This window comes from Scyliorhinus torazame, chromosome 5, assembly GCF_047496885.1.
Source record: "Scyliorhinus torazame isolate Kashiwa2021f chromosome 5, sScyTor2.1, whole genome shotgun sequence".
Classification (NCBI taxonomy): Eukaryota; Metazoa; Chordata; class Chondrichthyes; order Carcharhiniformes; family Scyliorhinidae; genus Scyliorhinus; species Scyliorhinus torazame.
Window position 1 is genome coordinate 183,509,773 of NC_092711.1, and position 23,186 is coordinate 183,532,958.

At 46.0% G+C, this 23,186-nt stretch overlaps 1 protein-coding gene across 5 annotated transcripts in view; it reads right to left on the reverse strand.

The window, feature by feature from the left end:
* Positions 1 to 2,340: 2,340 nt before the first annotated feature.
* LOC140420781 (uncharacterized) overlaps positions 2,341 to 23,186 on the reverse strand; it is a 53,774-nt gene continuing 32,928 nt past the window's right edge. The window contains exons 2-4 of one of the 5 annotated variants that reach the window (XM_072504780.1): positions 8,538 to 8,723; positions 7,564 to 7,649; positions 2,341 to 6,789 (exon numbers count right to left, since the gene is read on the reverse strand). In XM_072504780.1, coding sequence (XP_072360881.1) covers positions 5,454 to 6,683 — 1,230 coding nt within the window. In that variant the 5' untranslated portion in view covers positions 6,684 to 6,789; positions 7,564 to 7,649; positions 8,538 to 8,723 and the 3' untranslated portion in view covers positions 2,341 to 5,453. Of the gene's footprint in view, positions 7,650 to 8,022; positions 8,118 to 8,537; positions 8,724 to 23,186 lie in introns of those variants that run through there. The other 4 variants (XM_072504776.1, XM_072504778.1, XM_072504775.1 and 1 more) reach the window with 4 other exon arrangements.

The window sequence follows — 23,186 nt, forward strand, 5'->3', positions numbered from 1 at the left end:
AAGAAAGAAGATAGAATCAGATGTAAAGGTGTTACAGTTAAATAAAGGTAACTACAGGGGCATGAGGGAGGAACTGACGAAAACCGACTGGGAGCAGAGCCTAGTGGGAAAGACAGTAGAACAGCAATGGCAGGAGTTTCTGGGAGTAATTGAGGACACAGTACAGAGGTCCATCCCAAAGAAAAGAAAGGCTATCAGATGGGGATTAGGCAGCCATGGCTGACAAAGGAAGTTAGGGAATGCATCAAAGCAAAAGAGAAAGCCTATAATGTGGCAATGAGTAGTGGGAAGTCAGAAGATTGGGAAGGCTACAAAAACAAACAGAGGATAACAAAGAGAGAAATAAGGAAAGAGAGGATCAAATTTGAAGGTAGGCTAGCCAGTAACATTAGGAATGATAGTAAAAGTTTCTTTAAATACATTAAAAACAAACGGGAGGCAAAAGTTGACATTGGGCCGCTCCAAAATGACGCTGGTAATCTAGTGATGGGAGACAAGGAAATAGCTGAGGAACTAAATAAGTACTTTGCGTCAGTCTTCACAGTAGAAGACATGAGTAATATCCCAACAATTACGGCGAGTCAGGGGGCAGAGTTGAATATGGTAGCCATCACAAAGGAGAAAGTGCTAGAGAAACTAAGAGGTCTAAAAATTGATAAATCTCCGGGCCCAGATGGGCTACATCCTAGAGTTCTAAAGGAGATAGCTGAAGAAATAGTGGAGGCGTTAGATATGATCTTTCAAAAGTCACTAGTCAGGGAAAGTCCCTGAGGATTGGAAAATCGCTGTTGTAACCCCCCTGTTCAAGAAGGGAACCAGGAAAAAGATGGAAAATTATAGGCCAATTAGCCTAACCTCGGTTGTTGGCAAAATTCTAGAATTCATTGTTAAGCATGAGATTTCTAAATTCTTGGAAGTGCAGGGTCAGATTAGGACAAGTCAGCATGGATTTAGTATGGGGAGGTCATGCCTTTCCAAACCTGTTTAGAGTTCTTTGAAGAGATAACAAGTAGGTAAGACCAAGGAGAGCCAATGGATGTTATCTATCTTGACTTCCAAAAGGCCTTTGATAAGGTGCCTCACAGGAGACTGCTGAATAAAATAAGGGCCCATGGTATTCGAGGCAAGGTACTAACATGTATTGACGATTGGCTGTCAGGCAGAAGGCAGAGAGTTGGGATAAAAGGTTCTTTTTCAGAATGGCAACCGGTGGCGAGTGGTGTCCCGCAGGGTTCAGTGTTGGGGCCACAGCTGTTCTCTTTATATATTAACGATCTAGATGACGGGACTGGGGGCATTCTGGCTAAGTTTGCCGATGATACAAAGATAGGTGGAGGGGCAGGTAGTATGGAGGAGGTGGGGAGGCTGCAGAAAGATTTAGACAGTTTAGGAGAGTGGTCCAAGAAATGGCTGATGAAATTCAACGTGGGCAAGTGCGAGGTCTTGCACTTTGGAAAAAAGAATAGAGGCATGGACTATTTTCTAAACGGTGACAAAATTCATAATGCTGAAGTGCAAAGGGACTTGGGAGTCCTAGTCCAGGATTCTCTAAAGGTAAACTTGCAGGTTGAGTCCGTAATTAAGAAAGCAAATGCAATGTTGTCATTCATCTCAAGAGGCTTGGAATATAAAAGCAGGGATGTACTTCTGAAGCTTTATAAAGCATTAGTTAGGCCCCATTTAGAATACTGTGAGCAATTTTGGGCCCCACACCTCAGGAAGGACATACTGGCACTGGAGCGGGTCCAGCGGAGATTCACACGGATGATCCCAGGAATGGTAGGCCTAACATACGATGAACATCTGAGGATCCTGGGATTATATTCATTAGAGTTTAGGAGGTTGAGGGGAGATCTAATAGAAACTTACAAGATAATGAATGGCTTAGATAGGGTGGATGTAGGGAAGTTGTTTCCATTAGCAGGGCAGACTAGGACCCGGGGGCACAGCCTTAGAATAAAAGGGAGTCACTTTAGAACAGAGATGAGGAGAAATTTCTTCAGCCAGAGAGTGGTGGGGCTGTGGAATTCATTGCCACAGAGGGCGGTGGAGGCCGGGACGTTGAGTGTCTTTAAGACAGAAGTTGATAAATTCTTGATTTCTCGAGGAATTAAGGGCTATGGAGAGCGGGGAAATGGAGTTGAAACCAGCCATGATTGAATGGCGGAGTGGACCTGATGGGTCGAATGGCCTTACTTCCGCTCCTATGTCTTATGGCCTTATAAAGTCACTTCTAATCGAGGTCCCGCCAGAGTCGCCAATAAATGTTGCCTTTTCTTACCCTTTATGTGAACCACAAGCTGTTTCTTATATAGACCAAATGACCACACAACCAGTATGTTAGCTGAAAAACACAGTTTATTAATAAAGCAAGTTTTGTATCTCTATGCAATAAATACGCAGTTCCGTACTAAACTACATCGAACGACTAAGATGACCTTTAGTTAACTTCGGGTGACCGGCACTGCGCAAGATGAGTCCTTTATCCGGGTCCTCATGGTCGGTTGGAAGTTGTTGGGTTCGTCTCAGCTGGGATCGTCTTTCAGGAATGGTCGTGGGTCCTTGAACTTGGTTGTTCTGCAGCAGCTGGTCACGCACAGGCCAGTCCAAAAAGAGGCAGATCTCTTGTGCGCAGGGCTTTTTATCCTTCGTCTCTTTCGCCCTTTTTGGGCGGTCCTTACTCCAGGTCCAATGGATCGATAGGGTTTTCAATCACACTCATCGATCTCAGCCAATTAGGGGGCGGATACCTCGATTTTTGGGCGGGTCCCAGCTATCATTGCCCCAGGCACATAGGCCTTTCAAAATAAGGGGGGGGGTTGGCGCCGGTTAGTCTGCTACTGTTGTAACTCCTTGATTCAAACTCTATAGTCCTGGGGGAAATGGTGATCGACTCTTAATGGATACAAGTTTCAGCCAAGTCTGGTTTCTTTGCACAATACACAGAGGCAGTGTACATGTCTGCGTCCCAAATTGACCACAATTCCCATGGTCCTTTGCAGGTGGCCATTTTACATGGCTACAGTAGGTTCGGTGGATCGGCCATGCTAAATTGCCCATCGTGTCTAAAAGGTTAGGTTGAGGTACGGGGAGAGGGTGGAGGTGTGGGTTTGGGTAGGGTGCTCTTTCCAAGGGCCGGGGCAGACTCTATAGGCCGAATGGCCTCCTTCTGCACTGTAAATTCTATGATTCTATGATTTGAGTGCAAAGCATTGGACCCTTGGGTTTCTGGTGGTCAATTTCCTTCTCTCATTGCATTTTCAGTTATCTCATTGTTATTAGCCACGCTAACTCAGTTGATAATACCGGAGTCCTTTAATCTCAGAATTGTGTGGTTGAGCCCAATGGCGTCATCATTCTTTTTAAACCTTGCTGCTTTCATGGGTGAACTCTGGCTCTCAATTCCTTTGGCGTAGCCCATACTCAAACTGCATCTCTTCCTGAAGACTTCTATCACAGTGGCTGTTTTTTGAGTGAAAACCACCCTCAGCTTCATCTTAGATGGCCTTACCCTAATAATATGTCCCCGGATATAGATTCACAAGCCGGCAGAAACATTGTACCTACATCCAACCTGTCACACCCTGGAAGCATTTTGTAGGTTTCAATTAGGTTACCCGTCATTATTTGCAGATCTAGGGAATACAGACCCCCATCTCCTCAATCCCTCCAAAACTAATATCGCTATCCCTGGGATTAGGTAACCTCCGTTGCACTCCCTCAATGGTAAACTCCTTTGATAAGGGGACCAAAACTGTACAAAACACTTGAGGTATGGTCTCACAAAGTCGCTTTACAATTGCAGTAGGACATCTTTAATCCTGTACTCAAATCCTCTGGTGATGAAGCTAACAAACTAGTTTCTTGCTGTTCCTGAATGCTAGTTTTTAGTGACCCATGAACAAGGATATCTGGGTCTCTCGGGACATCGAATACCCCAACCACTGACAGGATTTTGTTATCTTCTCCCAAAGAGAGTAACGTCAAACTTATTCACACTATATTTCAGCTGCCATGTTCTAACCCATTCACTGAGCGTCCAACGTCCCTTGCATACTCCTCACAATTTATATTCCCACCGAGTTTAGTGTCATCGTGGACAAGAGACAAGTGAGAGGGTGAATGGTAGAACCCTCAAAGAGTATTGAAAGTCAGAGAGATCTAGGTGTACAGGTCCACAGGTCACTGAAAGGAGCAACACAGGTGGAGAAGGTAGTCAAGAAGGCGTAAGGCATGCTTGTCTTCATTGGCCGGGGCATTGAGTATAAGAATTGGCAAGTCATGTTGCAGCTCTATAGAACCTTAGTTAGGCCACACTTGGAGTATAGTGTTCAATTCTGGTAGCCACACTACCAGAAGGATGTGGAGGCTTTAGAGAGGGTGCAGAAGAGATTTACCAGGATGTTGCCTGGTATGGAGGGCATTAGCTATGAGGAGCGGTTGAATAAACTTGGTTTGTTCTCACTGGAACGACGAAGGTTGAGGGGGCGACTTGATAAGAGGTCTACAAAATTATCAGGGGCATAGACAGAGTGGATAGTCAGAGGCTTTTCCCAGGGTAGAGGGGTCAATTACTATGGGGCATAGGTTTAAGGTGCGTGGGGCAAGGTTTAGAGGAGATGTCCGAGGCAAGTTCTTTTACACAGAGGGTAGTGGGTGCCTGGAACTCGCTGCCGGAGCAGGTGGTGGAAGCAGGGACGATAGTGACATTTAAGGGGCATCTTGACAAATACATGAATAGGATGGGAATAGAGGGATACGGACCCAGGAAGTGTAAAAGATTTTAGTTTAGACGGGCAGCATGGTCGGCACAGGCTTGGCGGTCCGAAGGGTCTGTCCCTGTGCTGTACTTTTCTTTGTTCTTTGTGTGACAGGATAAGGGAGTGATAAGGGAGAGAAAGTTGTGAGTTGAGGGCTTGGACAAGGGGAACCTTCAGAGACAGTTTGTCCCGGTGGGATACTGGGAGGGGGGGAAGCATTAGAAGCTGCTGATTAAATTGTCTCAATCTTGTTGTTGGAGGTACGGATGGAGACAGGGGAGAGGGAGACCCCTTCAAAAAGAGCTAAGATGTGTTAGAGGTATTAAAAGATTCACTGCACAGTATGTTTAACACAAAGATGACTTACTTGACTGTTATCCAAAATATAAACAGCTATCACTGGGCTGGAACTTATTAACATCAGCAGAAACACACCCCAATGAACATCATTCATCCTGGACAGAATTACCAGTAAAAACCAATCATTGTATTTACCTGTGAGCCTAAAAAGACTCAACACTGTATGTGTGACACAAAACTAATTTATTTCACTTTTGCCCAGAACAGTAACAGGGCTGCAGTTTATTAACATCAGCATAAACAGACCCTAATGAACATGATTTAGTCCTGGATATGATTAGCATCAACATCCAATCACGGTTATTACTTGGACGATCGAGTGAATCCCGTCCCTCACTCAGAAGTATACAGCTGCTCTATTGTATGAAGTCGCTGATGTACACTGAGTTGAGATGATTGCCTGAACCCACTCCCACAATGAGAGCATCTGAACAGTCTCTCATCATGGTGAACATGTTGATGACGCATTAGCTCCCTAGAACTTTTATAGCACTTCCCACAGTCTGGACATTTAAATGGTCTCTCCAATGTATGAATTTGCTGGTGTTTCAGCAGGTTGGACGAATGTGTGAATCCTTTCCCACACTCAGAGCAAGTGAATGGCCTTTCCCCAGTGTGAACACGCTGGTGCGTCAGCAGGTTGGATGACTGAGTGAATCCCTTCCCACACTTAGAGCAGGTGAACGGTCTCTCCCCAGTGTGAACTCGCTGGTGTTGAGTAAGCTGAGATGATCGTCTGAATCCAGTTCCACAATGAGAGCACCTGAATGGTCGATCGTCAGTGTGGACACGTTGATGAGACATCAGGTCCCGGGTACTTTTAAAGAACTTCCCGCATTCTGGGCATTTGAAAGGTCTCTTGTTGCTGTGAACTCGTTGGTGTTTCAGCAGGTTGGATGAGTGAGTGAATCCCTTCCCACACTCAGAGCACTGAAACGGTTTCTCCCCAGTGTGAACTCGCTGGTGTTGTTGCAGCCCTGTTGATCGAGTGAATCCTTTCCCACACTCAGGGCAGGGGAATGGCCTCGACCCAGTATGAACTCGCTGATGCTGCAGCAGGTTGGAGGACTGAGCGAATCCCTTCCCACAATAGGAGCAGGTGAATGGCCTCTCCCCAGTGTGAACTCGCTGATGTTTCAGCAAGTGGGATGACCGAGTGAATCCCTTCCCACACTCGGGACAGGTGTATGGCCTCTCGCCAGTGTGAATTCGCTGGTGTGTCAACAGTTCAGTTGAAGAAGTGAATCCCTTTACACACTCAGAGCAGGTGAACGGTCTATCCCCAGTGTGAACCCGCTGGTGCAGCAGCAAGTCAGATGAATGAATGAATTTCTTCCCACACTCTGAGCAGGTGAATGGTCTGGCACCAGTGTGAATTTGCTGGTGTGTCAACAGGTTCGATGATCGAGTGAATCCCTTCCCACACACGGAACAGGTGAATGGTCTCTCTCCAGTATGACTGCGCCGATGAATTTCCACTTCAGACGGGGATCTGAATCTCTCATCACAGTCTTCACATTTCCAAGGTTTCTTCCCAATGTGAATGGTGTTTTTTCTTACCATGTTCAAAATCTGATGATATTCAGGTGATAATAAATTGGGCAACTCTGCCAGATCCTGATGTGATGTTTAGTTTCAGTTTCCTGACTGCAAATTCTCTCCTAATACCCTGTGGAATTAATTTAAAAAGAAGAAGGGAGTGAGAAAGAACCCACGAAAACAGGTTGTGAAATTGAGCTGAATGAATCTAGTAATTTGTGGTTCCGGCACCAGGAAAAAAGTGACCATGAGAGCTGCCAAATTGCTGTAAAACCCCAACTGGTTCACTAATATCCGTTAGGGAATATAACTAAACTATCATCAGGGCAGCACAGTGGTTGGCACAGTTGCTTCACGGCTCCAGGGTCCTAGGTTTGATTCCCGGCTTGGGTGAACTGCTGGGCTGTTTGTGCGGAGTCTGCATGTTCTCCACGTGTCTGCGTGGGTTTCCTCTGGGTGCTCCGGTTTCCTCCCACAGACCAAAGATGTGCAGGTTAGGTGGATTGGCCATGATAAATTGCCCTTAGTGTCCCAAAAAAAGGTCAGGTAGGGTTGCTGGGATGTGGTGAAGGTGTAAGAGGGCCAGTGCAGATTCGATGGGCCGAATGGGCTTCTACACTGTAAATTCTATGATTCCAAAGTGAACAACTTTACACTTTCACACATCATACTCCAACTGCCAGATTTTTGCCCACTCACAGCCTATTTATATCCATCTGGAAACTCGATATGTCTCCACCATACTTTCCTACCAATCGTTGTGTTATCTGCAAAATACCTTCGTTTCGCTCATCATCTCAGACATCGAGGTAAAAAGTTGAAGACCCAGGAGATACTTTTCTTCTCCATTTCCTCCATGACATTGCCAAAAGATGATTGGATCGTTTTCCAAACACATACTTACATTCAGGTTCCAATGAATCAAGTGACTGTGTCTGGTTTTCATCTGGTTTGAGATATCCGTCTTCAAATTTCTTCTATTCCAATATCCTGTAAAGAAAACGCATCACAGTCAGTCCAAGAATAGATATTGAGAAGAGGCGAAGATTTGTCTTGAACTGAGATTTGTCTGTGTGAAACCCCCACTTTCTCAGCCCCTATGAAATAAGATTCCAAAATCCCTCCGTGTCAGTCCAGGCTCGATATTCACAACATTGTCTCATCCTGCAGGATGACCGTGAATGCGCCCTGCTGCATTTGCCCCCGAAAAAGATGGCGGCTGCTAACTCAGGGCCTCCAACTCGGGCAGCTGCTGCCGCGACCCCGTTTGCTGCGAATGCAGAACCGATCGGTTCTTATACTTTTTTTTGGCGTCCATTGAGTGCTTATGAAGTCTCCCCACGTAGTCACCCGCCTCTATTACCTTCCTACATTTATCCGTTTCACTGGACTTTCACAGCTGAGACACCCCTTCGCGCAGCTGCTCTTCACGCTCGGCGCATGCGCTATCTGAATACCTAATGCGCATGCTCCATTTGAGAACCCACCCCTTTGCCTGGGCAAAGCGCTCCTCTTGTGAGAAAAGGGCACAAGCTGATTCTATGCGCATGCTGAGTATGGTACACATCATTGAAATATTAAAGAATAAAAAATTATGTTTTGGAACTGTAGAAACAATATATAAAATTACTAGAACAACTAATACAGCAACCAAAGTGCACAGACATCATAGTCCTGCTCGAGGTGTAATTACTGATCAAACCCCTACAATTATATATTAGCTCAGTGGCGTCTCAACTGCTGTCATTAAAGTTATATTTTTTTCCTCCTGAGAGCGTTCACTTAAACCGTGCCTTGCCTGTAAGAATGCACTAATTGTAGATCAAATCTTTTGAACTTTGAAAGCTGAAGTGCGAGCAGGTAGAACACATAACTGACCTCTCTCTGGTGTGACTTCGCTGCTGTAGATGTAAATGGGATGACTTTGAGTGAATCCGTTTCCACTTCATGAACATTATTTTCACAGTGGGATGTTACTCCTGGATCTCAAGCCCTCTCGTGGTGGGTTCCATTTTGCAAGACTCGTCCAGGAAAGAAAAATGAAATAATGCAGATCTTGGACATCTGAAATAGCAACAGCAGATACTACAAGTACTCAGCAGATCAGGTAGTTTCTGTGAAGATTGAGAAAGAGAATTCATAGAATTTACAGTGCAGATGGAGGCCATTCAGCCCATCGAGTCTGCACCGGTTCTTGGAAAGAGCACCCTACCCAAGGTCAACACCTCCACCCTATCCCCATAACCCAGTAACCCCACCCAACACTAAGGGCAATTTTAGACACTAAGGGCAATTTATCATGGCCAATCCACCTAACCTGCACATCTTTGGACTGTGGAAGGAAACCAGAGCACCTGGAGGAAACCGACACACACACGGGGAGGATGTGCGGACTCCGCACAATGACCCAAGCCGGAATCAAACCTGGGACCCTGGAGCTGTGAAGCAATTGTGCTATCCACAATGCTACCGTGCTATTCATGTGACCTTTCATCGGAAATGCGTTACACCAGTGCACAGACTTGGAATGTTAACTCTATTAATCACTGCACTAGTGTTCACAGAATCACAGTGCAGAAGAGGCCCTTCAGCCAATCGAGTCTGTACCAACGCGCGAAAAACACCTGACCTGCCTACCAAATCCCATTTGCCAGCAATTGTCCCAAAGCCTTGAATGTTATGTCATGCCATGTGCTCATTCAGATTCCGGCAGCATGGTAGTACAAGTGGCTAGCACTGTGGCTTCACAGCGCCAGGGTCCCAGGTTACATTCCCTGCTGGGTCACTGTCTGTGCGGAATCTGCACGTTTTCCCCATGGTTGCGTGGGTTTCCTCCGGGTGCTCCTGTTTCCTCCCACAGTTCCAAGACGTGCAGGTTAGGTGGATTGGCCATGCGAAATTGCCCTTATTGTCCAAAAGGTTAGGTGGGGTTATTGGGTTACGGGGATAGTGTGGAAAGGAGGCCTTAAGTGGGTCAGTGCAATCTTGATGGGCCGAATGGCCTCCTTCTGCACTGTATGTTCTATATACCTTTTAAAGGATATCAGGCAACACATCTCAGGTTGTGCATTCCAGGCGGTCAGCACCCTCCTGGTAAAATGTTTTTTCTCAAATCCCTCTTAAACCTCATCTTGAACTTGTGTCCCCTCGCAACTGACCTTTCAGCTAAGGTCCACGCTGTCCATGTCCCTCATAATTTTGTACATCTCAATCAGGTCACCCTTCAGTCTTTTCGGCTCCAGTGAAAACAACCCAAGCCGATCGATCCAACCTCTCCTCATAATTTAAATGTTCCATTCCAGGCAACATCCTGATGAATTGAACCTGCACTCCCTCCAGTGCAGTCATATCCTTCATATAATGTGGCAACCAGAATTGCACCAGCTGTGGCCTCTCCAAAGTTCTATACAACTCCAACATGACCCCCTGTGATTGATAAAGGCAAGTGTCCCATAAACCTTTTTCATCACACTATTGGCCTGTCCTTCTGCCTTCAGCGATCTATGGGCAAACACGCCAAAGTCCGTTTGTTCCTCAGAATTTTCCAGTGTCAGGCCATTCATTGAATACTTCCTTGTCACTTTGCTCCTTCCGAAGTTTATCATCACAACTTTTCAGGGTTAAATTTCATCTGCCACTTTTCTGCCCATTTGACGATCCTGTTTACATCTTCTAGTAACCCATGACACTCAACCTCATTGTTAACCACCCAGCCAATTTGTGTGCCATCCGCAAACTTACTGATCCTAACCCCCACATAGTCATCTATGTCATATGTCATTTATACAAAAGACAAACAAGAGGGAATCCAGCAAAAATCCCTGTGGTACGCCACTGGACACTAGCTTCCAATTTCTAAAGCAGCCTTCCATCATCACCCTCGGTCTCCTACAGCGAAGCCAATTTGAATACACCTTCTCAAGTTATCTTGTATCCGCTGTGCCTTTGCCTTCTTAATAAGTCTCCAATGTGGGACCTTGTCAAAGGTTTTGCTGAAATCCATGTAAACTATATCAACTGCATTACCCTCATCTACACACTTAGTCACGTGCTCCAAAAATTCAATAACATTTGTTCGGCATGGCCTCCCTCTGACAAGGTCATGCTGACTATTCCTGATCAAACCTTGCTTCTCCAAGTGGAGATAGATTATCTCGGTCAGAATTTTCTCCATTAGTTTCCCCACCACTAACGTGAGACTCACTAGTCTGTAGTTCCCTGGATTGTCTCTACAAGTTTTCTAAAATAGTGGGACCACATTAGCTATTCTCCATACTTCTGTCACCACCCCCCGTGGCCAGAGAGGGATTAGAAATTTGGGTTAGAGTCCCTGGAATATCCTCGCTCGCCTCCCACACCATGCTGGGACATAATTAATCCGGACCTGGAGATTTGTCCACTTTTAAGCCTGCTAACACCTCCAATACCTTGTCAGTCCCTGTGACAATTTGCTCAAGAACCTCACAATCTCTATCCCCACATTCCATAACTATCTCCTCATCATCTTGGGCGAAGACAAATACGAAGTATTCATTCAATACCCTACCAATGACCTCTGGCTGCACCCACAGATTTCCCCCTTGGTCCCGAATGAGAATGGGCCCTACGCATTCCCTGGTTGTCCTCTTCCCATTGATATACTTACAGAATATCTTGGGATTTTCTCTCCTTTGACCAGCCAGAGTTTTCTCATATCATCTCTTTGCTCTCCTAATTGCTTTCTTAAGCTCCATCTACCACTTTCAATACTCCACTAATTCTTCCGTAGATTTTCTCCCCTTGTATTGCTAAAGCCTTTCTTTTTCTTTTTGTCATATCCTGAATGTCTCTGGACATCCATGATTCTCTGGGCTTGTTACCCGTTCCTATTAACCTAGAGGGATCATGTTCGATCTGTACCTTCCCATTTCCTTTTGAACCGCCCCCAAACACCCCACTGTTTTTCTGGAGATTTCCACATAAATAACTCTTTCCAGTCTACCTTGACCAGATTCTACATTATTTTACTAATGTCCACTCTCCCCCTGTCACAAACGTTTTTTGCAACTTGTCTATTTATTTACTCAAATTGTACTATGTTGTGGTAACTATCACTAAAATGCCCCCTCACCAATACATGTTCGACTTCATTCCCCAAAATTAGGTCCAGCACTGCACCGTCCCTTGTTGGACTCTCCACATATTGAGCTAAAAGTGCTCCTGTATACATTTTAAGAACTCCACTCTATCTAAGCCCTTAACACGATGACTATCTGAACTAATGCTGGGAAGGTAGAAATCATCTAATATAATTCACCGATTGTTATTTTTCCACAGCTTTGCAAATTGCGCATATATTTGCTCCTCAATTTTCTGCTGACTATCTGGAGGTCTATAATAAATACCTAGGAATGTGTCTGTCCATTTTTGTTCCTAAGCTCTGGCCACAATGTTTCATTTGATTCCCCCTCCAATTGTCATCTCTCCTTACTGCAGTAACTGACCTCTTAACTAATAATGCAATGCCTCCTCCTCTTTTACTCCCTCCTCTGTCTGTATCCCAGAATGTTGAGCTGCCAAACCTGCCTCTCCCTCAACCACATCTCCATGACTTCTATATCACAGTTCCACGTTTCAATCCTCGCCCTTAACTCATCCGTTTTACCTGTGATACGCCTGACATTAAAGTAGACACCATCCAGCCTTGTCTTACTACTTTGAAGTTTCCTAATGCTGTATTCCCTCTGCTTTGATTGTTTTTCTATGTTATCCTCTGTTTTGATTGTTTTTCTATGTTACCATGTGTCTCCTCCCCATTCCGAATTAGTTTAAACTCCTCCCAACAGCACTAGCAAATCCGCCAGCAAGGATGATAGTCCTGCTCTGATTCAGATGTATTCTGTCCCACTTGTACAGGTCCCACCTTCCCCAGAAACAGTCCCAGTGATCTAGGAATCTAAAACCTTCCCTCCTGCACCAACTCTTAAGCCACACATTCTGTGCTATTCTGCTATTTCTGTACTTGCTAGCACATGGCACTGAAAGTATTCCAGAGATTTCAACCCGAGACGTCCAGCTCTTTAGACTATTGCCTAACTCTCTGAATACTCGATGCAAGACCTCATCCCTCTATCTACCTTTGTCATTGGTACCAACAAAGACATCATAGAATTTACAGTGCAGAAAGAGGCATTCGGCCCATCGAGTCTGCACCGGCTCTTGGAAAGAGCACCCTACCTCCACACCTCCATCCTACCCCCATAACCCAGCAACCTCACTCAACACTAAGGGCAATTTTGGACACTAAGGGCAATTTAGCATGGCCAATCCACCTAATCTGCACATCTTTGGACTGTGGGAAGGAAGCGGAGCACCCAGAGGAAACCCACGCACACACGGGGAGAACGTGCAGACTCCGCACAGACAGTGACCCGGGAATTGTACCTGGGACCTTGGAGCTGTGAAGCAATTGTGCTAACCACTATGCTACCGTGCTGCCCACTATGCTACCGTGCTGCCCATGGTACATGTACCATGACCTCTGCTTTATCACCCTCCCACCAGGATGCCCTGCAGCCATTCAGTGACAACCTGGACCCTGGCACCAGGGAGGCAACACACCATCCTGGGGTCACATTGATGGCCACAGTAGCACCTATCTGTTCCCCTTACAATAGAATCCCCTATTATTATCGCTCTTCCTCTTTTCTCCCCCTCTTTTGCAAATAGGCTGCTTGTGGTGCCAGAAGCTTGGCTCTGTCCGCATCCCTAGAGGAATCAGCCTCATTAGTCTCCAAAATGGAGTACCGATTTGTGAGTGGGACCCCACTCGACTCCTGAACTACCTGCCTGTTCCTCTTGGACTGTCTGGTAGTCACCCATTCCCTCCCTTCCTCAAGTCCCTTCAGCTGTGGTGTGACCACCTCTCTAAACGTGCTATGCACAATGCTCTCAGACTCATGGATTCTCCACACTGTCTCCAGCCACCGTTCCAGCTCTGAAATCCAAGCTTCCAGGAGCTACAGCTGGACACATTTCCTACACACATGCTGGTCCCAGACTGGAAATGTTCTAGGATTCCCACATGCACCAATAGGAGCAAACCAAGGCTTGAGCTCTCTTGCCACGACTAAACCCTTTAAATTTAAAACTTTAAAGGACTATTCTATTCAAAACAATAAATTAACTAAGTCCCTACCCTTGCTAAAACAATGACTTATAATTCAATCTAGTTTGAACAGGTCTTACTCACCAGTCAGCCGCACTCTTTGTGAACTCCCCCTTCCACTGACGCCCTTTGAGGAAATGTAGGAAATTAAAGGAGCGCCTTGCTCTCTCCTCACCAAAGTCCCTCAGTCTCAAAACTCCCACCTTAGCACTCTAATGCATTGCGAAGTCAACACTTCAGTGTGAACGAAGTCAGCACTGTAAGATGGCTCACTTTTATAATGTCTGACATAAGCCTCTAAAAACTGGTTTAAGCCAGTTATCTAACTAACAAGTTGCAGTTGCATGGAAGCCTGTATGACTCCACTTTTAAGCTGGTCTAAAATTCACCTTGTTCCAACCCAAATAGCAATATTTAAGCTCATTACTAAATAAAAGAAAGACTTGACTTTAGATAGAAATTAACCCTTAATTAACCCTTAATTTCCCTCAATCACAAAACTCCACATTAGCATTCCCGTGCAAACAAAGTCAGATCTAGAAACATAGAAACATAGCGAAATTAGCAGCAAGAGGAGACCATTTGGCCTTTCAAGCCCGCTCCGCTGTTCATTATGATGATGGTTGATCATCCAACATTTCATCCCCTTCACCCTAAGTGCTATATCTTTTTTTTTTTAATTTAGAGTGCCCAATTATTTTTTCCCAATTAAGGGGTAATTTAGTGTGGCCAATCCATCTACCCTGCACATCTTTGGGTTGTGGGGGCGAAACCCACGCAGACACGGGGAGAATGTGCAAACTCCACACGGACAGTGACCCAGGGCCGGGATTCGAACCCGGGTCCTCGGCGCCGTGAGGCAGCAGTGCTAACCACCGCGCCACCGTGCCGCCCCTAAGTGCTATATCTAACTGCTCTGGAAACCATACAATGTTTTGAACTCAACTATTTCTTGTGGGAACGAAATACACAGGCTCACCACTCTCTGGGTGAAGAAATTTCTCCCCATCTCTTTCCTAAATGGTCTACCTCGTATCATCAGATTGCCACCCTAGTTCTGGACGCACCCACCAACAGGATCATCTTTCCTGCATCTACGTTGCTCAGTCCTGTTGGAATATTATAGGTTTTTATGAGATCCCCGCTCATTCTTCTGAACGCCAGCGAATGCAATCCTCACCGATTCAATCTCTCCTCATAAATCAGTCCCACCATCCCAGAAATCAGTCTGGTAAACCTTTGCTACACTCCCTCTATAGCTAGAACATCTTTCCTCAGATAGGGAAACCAAAACTGCACACAATATTCCAGGAGTGGCCTCACCAAGGCCCTGTGTAATTGCAGCCAGACATCCCTACTCCTGTACTCGTATCCTCTTGCAATGAAGGACAGCATACCATTTACTTCTTTACTGCCTGTTGCACATGCATGCTTACCTTCAGTGATTGGTTCACGAGGATACCCAGGTCCCGTTTCATGTTCCCCTCTCCTAATTTATGGCCATTCAGATAATATTCTCCCTTCTTGTTTTTGCTACCAAAGTGGATAACCTCGCATTTATCCAAATTATGCTGCATCTGCCATTTAATAGCCCACTCGCTCAACTTGTCCAAATCATACTGAATGATCTCTGCATCCTCTTCACAGATCACCCTCCCACATAACTTGGTGTCATCTGTAAATTTGGAGATGTGACATTTTATTTCCTCTTCTCGGTCGTTAATATATGTTGTGAATAGCTGGGGTCCGAGTACTGGTCCCTGCTGTACCCCACTAGTCACTGCCTGCCAATTTTAAAAAGACCCGTTAATTCCTACTCTTTGTTGCCTGTCTGCCAGCCAGTTTTCTATCCATCTGTGATTGAGAGCAAGGCAGGATGGATTCATTGAGACAAGGAATAATGGACATCATTGAGCTGGTGATGGTGGAACCTGAGTGGCTTAAAGCTTCACCAGGAACACCAGGGTTCGATGGCAGGTGACAAATAATTAGCATTCCGGCTGCGAAATCTGTCTGCAAATGACCTGAAGTGAAGCAATGGGTAAAGTTATGATGGTCACCTAACTGGAAAAACTACTGTTAGCTTCCCGGGTCGTCTAGTGGTTAGGATTCGGCGCCTTCACCATTGTGGTCCATATTCAATTCCTAGACAGGAAATAACGCTTTCTCGCTGCTGTGTGAAGTGCTTCAAGAGGTTGGTCATGCGACACATCAACTCCATACTTCCGGTATGCCTTCATGCACTGCAATTGGCATGCTGCCACAATCGGTTCATAGCAGGTACTATCTCCTACAGGCCCTACACTCATCCCTGGAGCACCTCGACAACAAGGACTCTTACGCCAGACTCCTTGTCATTGTCTATAGCTCTGGTTTCGACACCATAATCCCAGTCAAGCTCATATCCAAACTCCAAAACCCAGGACTTGGTTCCTTCCTCTGCAACTGTGTTGCTAACTTTGCCTTAGTTCAATTGCTCTGTTTTATTACCTTTGCTCTTGAGTCGCCAGGTACCTTTATGATACCGCCACGAGGTTCAAGTCCGAGTAATGATCAATAATCCAATACACCGATTAGTAAGATTTAAATCAAAGCACATTTATTATACACAGTAATCGCTACTCATGCACAAATTCTACGTCTAAGTTACTTCTACAACTAACAAGCCTATACTTAACTTTGAACTGGCCCACCAGGTCAGGGAAACAAATGGCCTTTCGTACGGGTTCTGAGTCTGCGGGATTCGAAGTTGGTACGGATTGGTAGCTAGGAGCGCCTATCTCGTAGCGAGCGTTGAATTAAGACTTACGAGTTCGATGATCACTGGAGTCACTGCACCGGTCACGGTCAATGTTGGTTCGTTGTTGCTGGGTGACCTGGGCAGGAAGAAGAGCGTGAAGAGAGCGAAGAGGTGGAGAAGAGAGGGATTTGAACTTGGGGCTCATTTCTTATAGTCCACAGGGGCTTCCCGCCTTTCGGGGCGGACCCTGTACCTGGTCCCAAGTAATTGGACTTTGTCCCAATCGCTTGGTTCGATTTTCTCCAATACTGGAGCGGTTCCCTGATCGATGGGCGGTCTTGAGGTGCTCGTTTACCTCCTTTGTTTTGGCTCCTGCTGGCGCCGAGGTGTCTGGCTTTGCTTTGTGTGTCAAAATGTTACTTATTGTTCCCGGGGATTGCTCATCAGTATGCAGATGGCTGTTCACTTTGTTATGCTGATGGTCGCTGGTATCGTGTTGTCTGGTTTTTGCAGAGATAAATACACAGCAAACCTGCAGCTGCTGGTTTTTGTCTTGTTGGCTGACTTTCCCATCAGCCTTTGCCGTTCGCCATTTTAAATCAGGAGTTGGCTAATTTAAGTGGCTACAACTGGATCATCGACTTCCTGACCCATGGACCCATTATCAGTAAGGATAAACAATGGCACATCATCCAAGATAATCCTCAACATCGGGGCCCCACAAGGCTTTGTACTTGGCCCCCTACTATACTCCTTATACACACACACGACTGTGCAGCATAATTTGGTTCCAATTCCGTCTCCGAGTTTGCTGATGACACGGCTGCAGTGGGTCGGATCTCAAACAACGATGAGTCTGAGTACAGGAGGGAGATAGAGAACTGAGGGGCATGGTGTAACGACAACAATCTTTCCCTCAATGTCAGAAATACTAAGGAGTTGGTCGTTGACATCAGGAAGTGCAGTGTCGTACACATCCATGTCTGCATCAATGGTGCCGAGGTGGAGATGCTTAATAACTTCAAATTCCTCAGTGTACCTATCACCAACAATCTGTCTGGTCCACCCACATTGACATCGACACTACGACCAAGAAAGCACAACAGCACCTATACTTCATCAGGAAACTAAAGAAATTTGGCATGTCCACATTGACTCTTACCAATTTTTACAGATGCACCATAGAAACCATCCTATCTGGCTGCATCACAGCCTGGTATGGCAACTGCTTGGCCCAAGACCGTAAGAAACTACAGAGAGTCTTGAACAAAGCCCAGTCCATCACGCGGACCTGCCTCCCATCTACTGACTGTGTCTCTACCTCCCGCTGCCTTGGGAAAGCGGGTAGCATAATCAAAGACCCCTCCTACCCGAGTTATTCTCTCTTCCAACCTTTTCCATCGGGCAAAAAATACAACAACAAAAAACACTTTGCTGTTGGTCTGGAGTCCCATGAAGTCCAGACTGGGTAAGGATGGAAGGTTTCCTCCTGTAAAAGGTCCAGGTGATTTTTACAACAACAAAAGAAAAGCTTCAATACTCAGATCAGTTTTCACTTCAATTTCAGGTCTGTGTTGTGGTTGGATCTGAACCTGTGTTCCTGGGCCTCGGGATTCACACTCCACTACTTTTACAACAATGTCAACCATCTTCCTGGGAGAATGTAAGTGTAAATCCTCCACATGGAATCAAACAGGGTAATTTCACATTGAGAGAAAACATTCTGACTAGTGCGCCACGGAAATCCGTGTCAGCCACTCGTTATAGAAGGGAATTCATTGGCTAGACATCTCTCATTCTCATTCACAAACAGAAAATGTTGGGAATCCTCAGCAGTTCAGGCCCAATCTGTAGCGGGAGAAACAGTGAACAGTTCAAGTCACTGAACTTTCATTCGAACTAGAACGAAGTTAGAGATATTACAATTAAGTTCACAGACAGGGAAAGGTGAAGGGGTGAGAACGGGAGAGAAAGGTTGTATCTTTTAGCATCCAACCTATCAAACCCCTTCAAGAATTTTATTGGTTTTAGTGAGATCACCCCTCTTCTACTAAACCCGCAGAGAATTTCAGCCAAATTTACTCAGCCCCTCATCATATAAGAACCCCTGGGTGGCACGGTGGCGCTGCCTCATGGCACTGAGGATGCGGGTTTGATCCCACCCCTGGGTCACTGTCCGTGTGGAGTTTGCACTTTCTCCCTGTGTCTGAATGGGTCTCACCCCCACAACTCAAAATGTGCAGAATGGGTAGATTGGCCACGCTAAACTGCCCCTTAATTGGACAAGAAAGAATTGGGTGCTCTAAAATTTTTTTTTTTTAAATCGTATCAGAACAACCCCCCCCCCCCCATCACAGGGGCCAATCTCGTGAACATAGAAACATAGAAATTCGGAGCAGGTAATTCAGTCCTTTGAGCCTGCTCCACCATTCAAAATGATCATGGCTGATTCTAGATCTCAATGCAACATTCCCACTTTCTCTAGATGGGTTTTTATATCAATCGACGAGAGTTTCTGGATAACTATTCCTTACAGCAGCTTTCAGTTCCAACCATGGTAATGTCCGAGACAGTCAATGGCATTACCACTGGCGAATGTCCCACTATCAAATTCCTGGGGGTTACCATTAACCAGAAACAATACTGATCCAAATACATACCTACTGCGTGCATCAAAACTGGACAGATGCTAGGAATTCGATGGCCAACATCCGGCCACCTGACTCCGCAAAGCCTGCCCCCCATCTACAAGGTTCAAGTCAGTGTGGGATGGAATACTATCCATTTGCTTGGATGAGTGCAGCTCACACAACACTCAAGAAGACCAAAACCATCCAGGACATGTAATCTAGGAGCAGGAGTAGGCTATTCAACCCTTTGAGCCTGCTTTGCCATTCAACCTTTGAGCCTGCTCTGCCATTCAATGTGATCATGGCTAATCCTTTATTTCAACACCATATTCATCTTTTATGCTCATATCATACTTGATGCTATTAACATCTAAAATATATATATATGCCTTTCTTGAATATAAAGAATATGAAGGGGCTGTTTAGCACAGGGCTAAATCGCTGGCTTTGAAAGCAGACCAAGGCAGGCCAGCAGCACGGTTTGATTCCCGTAACAGCCTCCCCGAACAGGCGCCGGAATGTGGCGACTAGGGGCTTTTCACAGTAACTTCATTTGAAGCCTACTTGTGACAATAAGCGATTTTCATTTTTCAAGAACATTTGGCAGAGGTAGACTTCAAACTCCCACCCCCGCAAAGATCCAATGCCTTGAACTGTTCAGTAACATCTTCATTGTGCAACTTAAGCAAGACAGCTTTATTCTTGTGCTCCAATCTGTTTCCAAAAAATATCACAATGCCATTGTCCTTCCTAATTTCTGTGTGCCTTGTGCAAACACACCCAAGTGTCAATGAGCACCAACTCGTCGGAGATTTTCAAAATGTTCTGCTGCTTCTATTTTTCAGAGCATGGGAATGTATTTTCTTGCTCCCCTGCTTCTTTGCCATGTTGCCGCCGATTCACGATACTGTCCAACCTGTATCTTGGTACACGATCAGTTTCTTCATGCACCTGAAGCCCCTCTCTCATCCAAACAAGCTGAGAGAACATCTACCCAATTGGAGAATTGCACAGTCTGAAGCTACTGCACTAATGTCCTTTGACTCGCTTCACCTTCCACACTCGCAGTCTCACCATCCTGTCCCTGACCACTGAGCAAATCTGGAGACTCTATCCACAGCAGAATGACTGCTGCCTGGTACTAAGCCAAAGCATCCAGGTAAATTCATCCCCCCTCCTCCCCACCCCACCTTCATGATGCGTCCCAGTGTCACCAGCTCAGCCTCCAGCTCGACGACTCTGAGCCGAAGCTCCTCAAGATGCAGGCACTTACTGCAGACGTGTTTGCCTGGATCACCCTGGTGTCCAGGAGCTCCCACAGGACACTGACAGGATAAAGAGATATTAGCTCAAATGATCAACAGTTCAATCAAATATGTTTTAAGAAGTGTCTAAAAGATGGAAAGTGAGGTAGATAAGGAGGGCGCACACGGTAGCACAGTAGTTAGCACTGCTGACGCACGGCATCTGCATCCCAGGTACGAGCCTGACCTCCGGTGACTGGCTATGTGGAGTCTGTACATTGTCTGCATGGGTTTGCTTCATGTGCTCTAGTTTCCTCCTGCAGCCCAAAAATACGCATGCTAAATTGCAGTTGGGTTGGGCTACAGGAATATGGCGGCTACTTGGGCCTAGGTAGGATGTCTTTTGAGGGCTTGGTGTAGACTTGATGGTCCGAATGGACTCTTTCTGCACTGTAGTTTTTCTACATTTATCCTCATTCCGCAATGAAATGACTGTGTAATTGTTTCTCGCTGGCCTCGAAGCGGCCGGACGGGTTTACATGCGGTTGGTTTGAGAACCTAAGCACACACTGCAGGGAATCTATCAACACAACACATTCGCAAGACATGTTCAAAAGGGGCTACTTTAGCACAGTGGGCTAAACAGCTGACTTGTAATTCAGAACAATGCCAGCAGTGCGGGTTCAATTCCCAAACAGGTGCCGGAATGTGGCGACTAGGGGCTTTTCACAGTAACTTCATTGAAGCCTACTTGTGACAATAAGCTATTAATATTAAAAGGCGACTATGTTTGCAGATTTTAACTTTGCCCCTACTCACCAACTCAGAGGACCCCGTGTTTGTGGATCCAGACAGCTGGTTGTGCTGTGTGTTGTTATTCATTCATGTGTTGTGTGTGCCTACCGCACTCTCTGTCTCTTTTTCTCTGTGTATCTGCCTCAGTCACTTTCGCTCTCACAGCCTCTCTGTGTCTCCATCACTTTTCCCCCTTTTCTTCTTCAGTCCTATTCTTTCACTGTCTGTGTTCACTGGATTGATTCCTAAAATGAGGCGGTTGTACTGCGAGGCAAGATTCCACCGGAAAAGCAATGCACCCGTTCCTCCAGACACAGAAGACCTTTTATGAGCATGGAGACAAAGCCAGCCACCTGTTGGCTCATCAGCTGAGAAAGTAGGCAGCCACAAGGGGAATATCCCATGTAAAGGAAAGGAGTGGCAAAACAGTCGCAGAGCCAGAACAGATCAATGAAGCCTTCACAACCTTCTACCAGGATTGTAACCTGAGGGGGATTTGAAGTTGAAGCAGTTCCTCGAGAGACTGGATATGCTGGTCGTGCAGCAAAATAGGAGACGGGACCTGGAAGCACCATTGGAACTGAGGGAAGTCATGGAGAGGATTAACTCCATTCAAGAAGGGAAGGTGCTAGGGCCGGAGATATTTCTGGTGGAGATCTATAAAACAATTTGCACCTGCACTGGCCCCATCCCTGCGGTAGATGTTCGCAACTCACTAGCAAGGGAATCCCTCCCACAAACTCCGGCTCAGGCCACAATATCGATGATCCCTCAACAATGACCTGACAGAGTGCGGATCACACAGACCCATCTCACTCCTTAACACTGGTGGTAAGATTGTGGTGAGGCTCTGGCAAGGCAGCTGGAGAGCTGTGTGCCATATGTAGTTACAGAAGATCAGCTGCTTTGTCAAGGGTAGGCACGTAACAGCGAACATCAGGCACCTGCTGAATGTGATCATGGCCCGATTCGGGGACAGAACACCAGAAGTGATCATCTCCCTGGATGCAGAAAAAGCCTTGAACATGGTCAAATGGAAGCACATCATAGAGGTGCTTGAATGGTTTGGGTTGACCTGTGTGAAACGGTAGCACGGTGGTTAGCACTGTTCTTCACAGCCCCGGGGAACATCCCTGGCTTGGGTCATTGTCTGTGCAGAATCTGCACATTCTCCCCGTGTCTGCGCGGGTTTCTTCCGGGTGCTCCAGTTTCCTCCCACAAGTCCGTAAAGATGTGCTTGTTAGATGAATTGGACATTCTGAATTATAGATTCATAGAATTTACAATGCAGAAGGAGGCCATTCTCCTACAGTGTACCTAAACAGGTGCCGGATTGTGGCAACTAGGGGATTTTCACAGTAACTTAATTGCAATGTTAATGTAAGCCTATTTGTGACACGAATAAAGAGTATTGTGATTATAAACTACTGTACAGCACTCCCATGGTGAGGGTACGGACAAACACCATCAGCTCTGCATACTTCTGGCTGCACAGAGGCGTGAGGCAGGGAGGGCTGCTGTCCCTGCTCCTGTTTGCCCTGACAATCGAGCCACTGGTGATCGCTCTCAGAGCAGCAAAGTGGTAGAGAGGTATCCAAAGTGGAGACAGAGAGCATAGAGTCTTAATCTATGCAGATGACCTGCTCCTCTACATCCCTGTAGAGGTACATACAGATCAAAAATTTCCTCCGCAAGGAAATGATGATGTACCCAGATTCCAGGACAGTCACTGCTAGAAAAACAACTGAACACAGGTGAGCTAGGGGAGGGGAACATGTATGGATGACTATCAGAAGAGGTACACTCACCTCTGGATAAGGCAAAGAAAAGTGGGAGGAAAAACTAGGCCGGGGGTTTGGGGGAGGACTCTAGATTGAAGCATTGCACAGGGCAATCTTCACTTCCAAGTGCGCAGTGCTAAGCCTAAGGCAACTAAATGTGGTGCACAGGGCACACCTAACGAATGCACGC